Source organism: Siphateles boraxobius, unplaced genomic scaffold, assembly GCF_051911475.1.
Source record: "Siphateles boraxobius isolate OS27281-9 unplaced genomic scaffold, OSU_SipBor_1 13, whole genome shotgun sequence".
NCBI lineage: Eukaryota > Metazoa > Chordata > Actinopteri > Cypriniformes > Leuciscidae > Siphateles > Siphateles boraxobius.
The window spans coordinates 3,454,229-3,465,428 of NW_027508733.1; the positions used below are offsets into that span (position 1 = coordinate 3,454,229).

At 37.7% G+C, this 11,200-nt stretch overlaps 1 protein-coding gene across 1 annotated transcript; it reads left to right on the top strand.

Moving 5' to 3' along the window:
* Positions 1–2,866: 2,866 nt before the first annotated feature.
* Positions 2,867–11,044, top strand: LOC143736352 (SLAM family member 5). The gene is made up of 5 exons (XM_077227089.1): positions 2,867–2,960; positions 5,409–5,723; positions 5,992–6,294; positions 10,789–10,932; positions 11,028–11,044. Exons 1-5 carry the CDS (start codon positions 2,867–2,869, stop codon positions 11,042–11,044), a joined length of 873 nt encoding a protein of 290 aa, XP_077083204.1.
* Positions 11,045–11,200: the final 156 nt, after the last annotated feature.

The window sequence follows — 11,200 nt, forward strand, 5'->3', positions numbered from 1 at the left end:
AATAGGCAGCTGCTGAAGGCGAGCTTGCGCCCTGGCTCGCTAAAGTGTTCATACTCTGCTAAAGGTTCCCTCCCGGAACCTTTTCTGCCTACAGCCTGGTTTGCCTACCAGGCAGACCTTGTGCTCCCCTCACGAGGGTCTCTTTGAGCATGCGGCTTCCTGAGTCTGGTCAGACGGTCGTAGGCCTCTCGTGAGGCCTCCCAGTTAGATCAGCCCTTAGGCCTTCACAGGCCTCCTCAGTGTTTTGAAACACAGACACTGGGTTGATCCGTGGATCGAGTAGAGAAACTCCCCTCGCTAGCAAGGGTCGGAAAGCACTATGCTGAGTCATACTCTCCGGGATATCCCGTCTCTGAGATCCGGGCCGAGTGGTTCACTGCCAGCTTCGCAGTCCCTCGGGTTGGATGCCTTACTTAAGGCATTTGTCCAGAGGCTCTGTCTTCAGACAGACAGGATTTGGCCAGACTAAGTGTCTATGTACTGGCGCCAGGTCAGGCCGTCCTGGTGGCATTTCGGGGTGAGTACGTTCCCCTGAATAGTGACTGGCTGGGGTTCCCTTGGGTTCCCTAGCCACATTCCCTAGAAGGGACCCCTTCTAATTGGAAGCTGAGGTTCCAGGCCCGGAGCCGGCCCAGGTAGACCTTTCATTTAACCATGTTTATGAAGGTTTTTCTGTGAGGCTGTAGCTTGGGCTATGACCGTAGGGAATGCTGTCACTGACAGCCAAGTGTGACCTGAGGGTGAGTGGTTCTAGCGTTTCATTTGAAGTTGCTGGTTCTGACAGTTGTCACTGCCACTTGGCATGCACTCCCCTTAGCATGGCGGCGTTGGTATATCGTTCCCCATAGCGTCGTTGACGTATTGTTGAGTTCCCTTCGAAAGGGAACGTCTCAGGTTACGACTGTAACCTATGTTCCCTGAGAACAGGGAACGAGACAATACGTCTCCCTGCCATGCCGCGGGGCTTGCCTACCGTACGGTCCCTTCAGACGATAAGGTGATTTGTCATGTTTGCAAGGCGCCCCTTTATACTTCCAGGTCGCACGTTAATCATTCACGCTAATGATTCACGGGCTGTCGCCGGTCAATATGATTGACGTGATTCGATAGTGATTTCAGACACCTGTCACGCCTGAGGCGTTCCCCATAGCGTCGTTGACGTATTGTCTCGTTCCCTGTTCTCAGGGAACATAGGTTACAGTCGTAACCTGAGACGTTTTCTTTGTCAGCTCTGACGTCACAGTCTTTAGCAGCGTGTCTGAGCCGTGTGAGAAAGTGTTTTTGAGTGAAGGTCTCATTATTGTACTTTTCACTCTGAACAAAGTGAGCATTTACAGCATCACAGCAGCATCATAATCTATAGCTGCTGAATAATGATCATATGAAGATATCAGAGGACACTTTCATACACACAGTTATAGCAGGCGATCTGTTCCTGCTCCATAAAACCATTAGAGAAACTCTGAGATCAGTCTGAGAGGAGAAACAATCCAGACATTTGATAAGAAATGAAGAACAAACGTCCTGAAGAGAGTTACAGGAGAGAGCAGAGACAAACACTCTCAGGATCTCATGACAAGATCAGACTGTTGCTGTAAGATGTTTTTAACATGTTATTGGTCAGTTTAATTCCGTTAAAAATTGTCATTGACTTACAGGAAGTTGAGGCCTACTGGAGCTCAAAGTGACAAACTGACAATGATCAGAGTGTGAAATCATCATCCAAAATAGATTTAGACAGTTACATGCATTAACACTGAATAAATAGGCAGATATTTTAACTGTGTGTAGAGTTTCACTTCACTTTACTACAGAGCAGCTTCACATCAGCGCGTCTGTCATTTTATTACTGAACCGGTTTTAAAGAATTTGTCACTTCATATTTGTGGACTGAAACCGATGAAGATGTTTCTCCCTGTTTTGCTCTGCTTGTGTTTCTGGCGTCTGGATGGTGAGTTTTAAATGTGTTTTTATGACTTCAGTTGTTTCTGTTCTGGTAACATGTAATAAATGTCTGGTTAAGTTAGTCAGAGAGGATCAACATTCACTGTTACAGGACAGCACTGATAGGGGGGAATACAAATTATAAGGGTGAGCAAACGCAAACCGACAGAAAAATCCCGATTCGGCAAGTGATAAAAGTTATTTATATACGCTGTTTATTCCAGAAATTCCTCCAACATGTAATCCTGTAAACAACTGCTATAGAGCACAACAACATTTACGAAATCCACTAAAGACAGAAAAAAAACACTTGCATACAAGTATATCCATATATATATAATGAAAAAAACAAAAAAACTTACAATCAGTAGAGTTGGACGCGTCGAAATTTCACTGAATTGAACCGCAGTAAATGTTCTTTCCACTCATTTGTGATTTTTTTCTCAAGTTTTTCTCAAAAGCGAGTTTTATCATGTGGTATTAAAGGTACACTATGTACGATTTTTTGGATCAAAATATTAAAAACCACTAGAACAATGCTATATATTTGTTGATTTGTGTACTTACATTATCCCAAATGTTTCTAAGAATATTTAAATCCAGAGAAATAAACAGTTTTAACCACGACACGGACCGTGTGTCGCCTATTAATGACATCATACCCGCGTTACCCTCGATATCCAGTTATGTTTTGTAGAAACCATGTAAACGCCAAAGGAAACAAAAAAACATTAAGTCAGTGTTGCCAATTTAGCGATGTTGTCTATCTCACCCCTATAGCGACTTTTTTCATAAAATCTCACCTAGCGACTTCTTGGACAAACCTTATATAGTTCCCGAGACTCGCTAGTACGATGTCGTCTAGCGTCATTTAGTGAACAGTTTTAGATACTGTCCATTGAAAGTCGTTCGCAACAGAGCAATGAAGTCCGACTGGTGCCGATGGTTCAGAACACACTGCAAAAACAGGCGGACGACGCACAACAACGGCCCGATGATGGACGACCGTCAGCTTGGTGTGTCCCGGGACTTTTAGCATTAAAGGGAGAAGCTGTCCACCCTGTTACAATGCAATGTGTGCCATAACAGGGTGGATGTTTTTAGCTAATATAGCCAATTACTACTCAAAAAAATGGTTTTGTGGCACTGTTCTTTTTACCCAAATATGTTTTGTTAAAGTAACACACATATATTTCTTTTACCACCAAAACACTATTGTATTGCGTTTAATTAACTTAACCTGTATCATTTTCCACTTTACTTAATTATCAATCGTTAAAATAATGTAAAGGGTTTAATTTCGCGATAAACAAAAACTGAATTTGATTGTGTTCAATCTGCTTAAATATGTAAAATTAAAGTTTACTTAATCCGTTTGTGTTGGATTACATGAATGATTTGTGTTACATTAACTGAAACTGGGCGGTGCTTGTTAGTTCCCAGCATGCTTTGCATATAGCTGAATTAAGACAGAATAAATGTTGAAATGAAGTGTTATTTTATGTGTTTTTTAGAAAATGAGGAAAGGGGAAGACTTTATAGTGTGTAATTGTGTTTAATGTTCAATTACATTGCAATTATTAGAACCATTTAAATTACAGTGGGTTACCATTGTGGAGAAGAGTAGAGCATTTGGTTAGGATGTGGACTGATTCAAAAAGATTTACTCTTATTGCTGAAAAAGCATATAAATCTTAGCGTTTAGTATGTTAATAAGTGCTGTTAATAACTAATAGCTAGCTGTAGTCTAGTAATTCAATTGAGAAATCATGTAAATCCTACATACATTTATTTTTTCAGTGCAGTTTTAAATAAACTAAGGCATGTTTCCTAAACTTAATTGAATTAAGTTAGTTTAAAGAGTAATTTAGCAGAAGATTAACATTTAGAAATATAATAAAGGAATCTAATTTAAAAAAAAATCTAAAATGACTAATGTGTTGGCAAATAAAATTCTATCACTGAATAAGAGACAAACTTTAATTGTCTTTGAGGTTTATTTTCTTGCAAGAAAAGGCCAGCAGTCGTTCAGTCACACAGAGAGACTGCAGAGTGTGACAGTGAAGGGAGGGCATCCTTCCTCATTTATAGTCTTAACTCTCAGAATATTATATTTCTAGGCCAATGATGGTGTTTTCAACCATACGTGGAACATTCTCAGACTTGTTCATCATATTGTGTCCTTGAGTGGAGACTCTCCTGTCACGAACCAACACTCTTTACCATTCCAATACTATTCCATATAAGAAAAGGATTGTGTTTCTCTTTACTGTCATATGATGGTCACACACATCCTAAAGATAAAATATCTTCCTCACTATCAATCACAAAAACACACAACAATCACTAAAACTTCAACTAAAATTAAAATGTAAAATAAAAAAAATATAATAAATATTTCAAATTATAAGTCAAAATTATAGTATCTCAGTGATACTGAAAGAACACTGGTTTGAGTCTCACAGGACGAATGTGAATAAAAAAATGTTAAATGTTGGTTTAAGACTTGGTTTAACTTCAAGGGACACTTTTGAAAATAAACCCACTGAACAGGATCTATTTGTAATGTAGAGTCACAGGCATTTGGATTTGCAGTAGTTTATTTACACATGCAGTAAAGCAGAGAGAAACAGGCTCATGTGAATGGGATAATCCAGTACTCGTAACGAAACACAGGCAAGGGTCAAGGCAGGCAGCAAAGGTTCACAGAGTCGAGAGTTCAGGCAGAGATCTAAGGTTCAGATAATAACAGGAGACAGGGAATAACGCTTGGTAATGTCAGTAGAGCAAAACAAGACTTCACAAAGTAACAATGAAAGGGACAGTCCAGATAAAGGGGAGATAATGATGAACAGGTGACGGTGATGAGGATGATCAGATAAACCAGGCAGGGATGGAGATAGATAATGACCAGAGGGAGAGATGGGAAGTGCAGTTCTAAAACTCCGGAGAGAGGGAGCGGATGCAACCAGAGGGAGGCGTAGCTGAGCGCTTCGTGACACTATTACTGAAGCTGTTTGAAAGAGTTTGGCCTTTCATATTCATGGACTGAAATCTTTCTCGAATTAGCTTCGTTCCGTTTGTGCTTGTAGCGTCTGGTTGATAAGTTTTAAATGTTTTGATGGTTTCAGTTGTTTCTGCTTTTCTGCTCATGTGATAAATTACTGGTTAAATTAGTTAGATAATATTAACATTCACTGTTATTCTCATTTAGAAATAATTAAATTAAACTCAGTGATTTATTAAATATATAAAAAAAAATATGAAGCTCCGATACTCAACAGCATTAGTTTTAGTGTGACATTAAACATTACAGTAAAAGTTTTTTTTTAGTTATTGTTCCATATATAAATCGATTTCTCATTTCATTCATCATTATTTGTATGTTGCAGAAAATGAATAAAAGTATTTTAGTGAAGCTTCATCAAACCAACATCAAGTGATTTGAAAAACTCTGTTTTCAGTGTTTGGTGATACAGTTAAAATATCAGTGGAGGAGGGAGATTCAGCCTCTCTAAACTCTGATCTTACTGAAATGAAGGATGATGATGTGATTCAGTGGAGGTTTGGAAATAAAAACACTTCAATAGCAGAAATCAATAAACGGGCCGACAGCATCACTGTATATGATGATGTTCTTAATGGGAGATTCAGAGACAGACTGAAGCTGGACGATCAAACTGGATCTCTGACCATCACAAACACCGGAACTGAACATGCTGGAGTTTATGAACGACAGATCAATGGTGTGAGAAAGAGGTTCAGTCTCACTGTCTTTGGTGAGTTTATTATTTGTTCCCTTTATTTGTTAATCACTTTGAAGTAGACATATCCTAAATTTAAACAAGAGTTTTTCAATTTTAAAATGTTAAAATATAAGATGCACAATAATTTTTGGCGGTCATTTTTAAGCTTCTGAACATTTTTCTTTGGCTTAATTATTCTGATACTGTCATCTCGTAATTCTTTTTAATAAATCTGAAAATCACAAACACTCCCTCCTCAGCAGAAATTATGATTTACTGTGATGTTTCTAATCTTTCTCAGCTCGTCTGCCTGTTCCTGTCATCAGCAGAGACTCTTCACACTGTTCTTCATCATCATCATCATCATCATCATCATGTTCATTGGTGTGTTCATCAGTGGTGAATGTGAGTCATGTGACTCTCTCCTGGTACAAAGGAATGAGTGTATTGTCCAGCATCAGTGTGTGTGATCTCAGCATCAGTCTCTCTCTACCTCTGGAGGTGGAATATCAGGATAAAAACACCTACAGCTGTGTGCTGAACAATCCCATCAGCAACCAGACCACACATCTGGACATCAACACACTCTGTCACACATGTGCAGGTACGGCAGCAATGCTGATATTAGTGTTCAGCTATTGAATTGATTATAAAGACGTTTAATGGTTTCAATGATCTGTGATTTAACAAATGTTCAGCATTTTATTGCTTAAAATTACATTGATTCCTAATTGTTGAAATATGTTTCTTTTGTTTTTACTCAACATAAACATCTGTTATATAGTTATTTATACATGTTGTTGTTGTGTCTCATCAGCTCAGATTCGAGTCTTTGTGATTTGATAGACTAGAGAATTAAAAAGGATTTGGTTTTGTACTAGTCTGATGAGATCCTCCAGCATCCGTCCTGTCCTCGCTGTAATCGTGTCTCTTTGGAGCTTTTCCTCTGCAGCTTTTACCCTCAATATTCACAATCATGATCAACTTTTACAGTCATATTTCCCTTCAAACCATGTGACCAAAAGTACGACAAATGCAGTTTCATCATTTGTGCTTTGAGTTTCCGGTTTGATTTCCTCTATGATTGACTTGTTGGTCCGTCTTGTCGTTCTTTGGCACAAAGGATTCTTCTCCAGCTCCATGTTTCGAATGAGTCTTCCTTCGGTCTTGTTTCTGGATCATCCAGCTTTTGCAAATGTAGTTGAGAACCAACAATATGAGGGTCTAAACTAGTCTCATCTTCATCAGCATATATTTGATTTTGAATATTTTGTCAAAAGACTTCATAGCCATCTTGCCCACTGCCAAATGACATAATATTTCTTTAGATCTAGTTGAGGCAGTGGTCACAAGGGCAGCTAAAAGGTTCATATGCGAAACAATCTCAATTTCTTCTCTTCTCTTTTCTTCTCTTCCCTTTTTTCAGTGTTGTGTCGTCAGTGTTACGAAACTGCTCTGAAACACGGGTAGAGGATCCGGTTACACATTATTTCGATAGTCACGTTAAACGTTCTACTTACTATAAGTAACTTTTCAACTACATGTCAACTAACTGTCATTAGAGTATTAGTAGGCTGTAGTAGACTGTCAGTAGACTGTTAGGTTATGGTTAGGTTTTAGGGTTCGGGTTAGGAGAACAAGTTGACTTGTAGTTGCTAAGTTACTTATAGTCAGTAGAATGTCTGTTGGGGGACCAACACAATAAAGTGTTAGCAGATATTAAGCAGACAGTCTAATACTCTAATGACAGTCAGTTGACATGTAGCTGCAAAGTTACTTATAGTTAGTTGAATGTCTAAAGTGGACTATCGAAATAAACTGTTACCGAAGATCCAAACGCAGCTTTAATTCTTAAGCAGAATCCTACACCATAAAAACAGGCAATAGGTCAAAACCGAGCATTATCCACAGACCCTAACTTTTAAAAAGACCTTCTCAATAATAAGATTGTAAAATCTAAGATCACAATAATTTTTGACATTTGCTTATCAACCTTCTAAACACTTTTCTTTGGATTGATTATTCTGATACTGTCATCTCTGTATAATTTATTTATTTTTTCATTTGAAAATGAGCTTTCATCTTATAGATTCCCCTATCCTAGAGCAGCGTTTCCCAAACGGGGTGCCGCGGCACCCTGGGGTGCCTTCTCGCGAGAGCAGGGGTGCCGTGTAAAAACTCCATTCAACATTTTTAAATTGCTAAAATGTGTAAAAAAAATAATAATAAATGTATCATCAATCTCGCATCGTCGGAAGCGTCTAATAACAACAAATAATGCACACAAATTTATAATAAAAAATGCAACTCATAAGTTTTCCGCGTTCGTTGAATTGCGGGGGTTCCTCATGATTTCATTCTCGTGCTTCATTCCCAGCGTCCACGCATAAAGCTGCCTCTTTTTCATGGCTTGTTGCGCTTACGGTCAAATACACACGAAACATTGTCACAACGTCCGTCTTGCCGCATATTCACAAACACATCGGTTATGTCCGTGCTGCTGTCAACGGTAACGCGTGCGATTAATGTTTTTCAGTTTTACGCGTTAAAAAATATTTAAACACAATTAACGCAGCATCCGTTTTTTCCTTTGGCTAGCGTTACATTATATAATCATGTTCTTATTCATGCAAATGCTTTTAAACCATGCAACCGCGAAAAGACAAAAGAGAACGCGCTGTCTGTGAATGTCCTGCTGACACAGGACGACGCGCATCGCGTGCCAGAATCGACTTCTCTTTCGTGCTTGAACGAATAATAACACACAGTTATGACAAAATGTCCGTTTTGTTGAGTATCCTCATGAGAGCAGTCTTAAATTAGTTAAAATCTTAAATTAGAGTTGTGAGAAGATGGGACGCGTGTGAGATAAACAAGTGCAGCAGTGACAACAGAATCAAAGAACAGGTAACAGAGAAAATTACTCACTGCTCTTGACTAAAGAACGCTTGTAGCTTTAATAAGGATTCATCTATATTTAATTTATTATTTATGCAGTGAAGACTGTAAAGTGTTTGATAACTTTATTCAATTTCTGTGTATTTCCTGACATCAGTAGCAGTATTGGTATCAGTGATACTGGGCTTCATTCATAAAAAAGATGCCATTAAACCATTATTTAAAATATACTGTCTTTATGTTGTTTATACATTAATTTGGAGATTAACTGTGAAATTATTACATTATAAAATATATTAAAAACAAGCTATCTTGTGCAATTATAACTAAATTATCCCAATATTAAAACACAAATAGGCCTACACTGAGTGAGCAAACATTTAGGTGAGATTTGCAATGGTAATTGAGCAATGTTTTGCTGAATTATGAATAAAAACCTTAATTAAATATGTCATCATGTAAAGTCATCTCTGCAGAAGAAATTAATGATTTCCTAGACTTTAAATGGATGGACAAAAACATTGATAATATTAAAAAATATCTATATGACAGTAGGCCTATATACGGCAGTTATTCCCTGTGGTATTGAAAATCAATAAATTTCAAGGTATAGTATCAAAGTAGTATCGTGACAACACTAGTGTAGGGTGCCACAATTTTTTTTACATTTTCAAAGGGTGCCTCGACTGAAAAAAGTTTGGGAAACACTGTCCTAGAGAGTGTGAAGTGCTTCTATAGTGCTAATGTGGATTTCTGTCTAGATATTTAATTAACCATTTCCAGGGTTTCTTTTGCAAAAGGTTAATTACAGCTACAGTAAGACAGAAACTCACATGTTCACCACTCATTTTTCTCAGCTGTAGGGTAATGCAAGCACGTTTCAAATCAGTGCTTCTCCCAGGAGACTAGCGCTAAATTAATCCCCTATCTTAGCTCCATCTACTGTTTTAGAAGAGGAAGTTGCTCAATTGCATTTGTGAGAAAATCTGCCTCGACAAATTTGTGAGACAATCGAGCCGAGAGATCTCATAAAAAGTCAAGTGTCTCACCATCATAACAGACAGATATGCATTTGTGTGCACTAGATTTGATATTTGTTCAAAGGTTACATGCAATTTGTTGGATGGTTTGTATTTAATTGTGAAATATTTTCTGGCTCATTTATTTATATTTGTAAAACACAATACATATTTGTTACTCCTCTGTGTTTTCGCAAATTGACCTTTGTATTTGCACATTGATTTCTGTTTGTTTGCGAGTCGAGTTTTCCTTTGCTAGGCAGATCAAGTTTGTTTGCAAAATGCTGGATTTATTTGTTTAACTGGGGTCCTTCGTTTCAGAGTCACACTCAGGACCTTCGGGTCCAAATGGGCCGGAGGGGTGGGATTCATATTTATTAAAAGAAAATCATGATTTTTTTTTACTTGTTTTTTATAATATTTTTTCTTTTCTTTTTTGGTGTTTTGAGATAATTTTATGATTTATAATTAATATTTATGCAATAAATATGACCCATTTCTCCCCAATTTCCCCCCCATTGAATATAATAGAAAATTATTAAAACATTTTTTTTTTTTTTTTAAAGCTGTATTTCATTTTAGAGTCAAGCCTAGACCTCATGAAAGCAATTTTTGAAATGAGATGGATGCCATCTGGTGGACAAACTGAGCATTTTAAAAATGCAAAACACATATGAAATCTGAAATTTTTAGTTTGTTTATGTATAAAAGTGTGTTTGTGTGTGTGTGTGTGTGTGTGTGGATGTGTCTGTTTTGCACTCTTGATGTTTTATAGATTCACCCCTTCACTGTTGTGTGCTTTTTTTCTGGATCGCGGCTGATTTGTAGATTGTACGCACAAAAAAACTCGGTATTTTCACATTTTTGCCAATTTCCCATTCATTTCCTATCCGGGTCCATTTGGACCTGAAGGTCCTGAGTGTGACAATTTTTTTTACAACCACTTAGATTATTCAAATCCTGTCCCCAATTTTTTTGGATGTTCATATACCAAGTACCAAAAAAGTCACCTAATTTCAGACCATTCCGATGAAGCTATGATTTAAAAAATATATATATTTAAATGCGTCGGGTCCATTTGGACCGAAGGACCCCAGAGGGAAATTCACTCCATACCTGCCAGCGCTATTATTAGTGTTTATTGACTGATCTGATCTCAGTTTGATGTGTTTATTCCTCAGACTCTGTCCACTGTTGTGGTCCTACTGAAGCTGTGATCCGATTGGTCCTCTCTGCTCTGATGGGCGTGGTTACTGTCATCATTCTGGTTTATGACATCAGATCCAGAAGAGCTGAACGAGATCAAGCACATATTCACATATCAGGTACATGATTGATGATGTCATTTCTCACAAACTGTTTCTGCTGTTATAAATGTATGTCACATATATTAATGGCTTTATATATTCATCTTTTTCAGGAAGTATTGAAATCTAAAGCAGAACGCTGAACTTTAAAGGTTCTTCAAGTGTGTTTTTGTTCTTCTGGTGTTTAAAAAAAAAAATACTGATGATTAATTGAGCTTCTGCTCTCTTTCAGAGTCAGAATTTACAAAATCCAATATGTATGGCTTTGTTAATGTTTGTTTGCAGA

Bases quoted from the DNA above. Each gene is read 5' to 3' on its own strand.
- LOC143736352 (XM_077227089.1), top strand. From the start codon at position 2,867: ATGAAGTCCGACTGGTGCCGATGGTTCAGAACACACTGCAAAAACAGG. The intron at 2,961-5,408 runs GTGTGTCCCGGG...CTCTGTTTTCAG, and splicing joins GATGGACGACCGTCAGCTTG to TGTTTGGTGATACAGTTAAA. The intron at 6,295-10,788 runs GTACGGCAGCAA...TTTATTCCTCAG, and splicing joins ACTCTGTCACACATGTGCAG to ACTCTGTCCACTGTTGTGGT.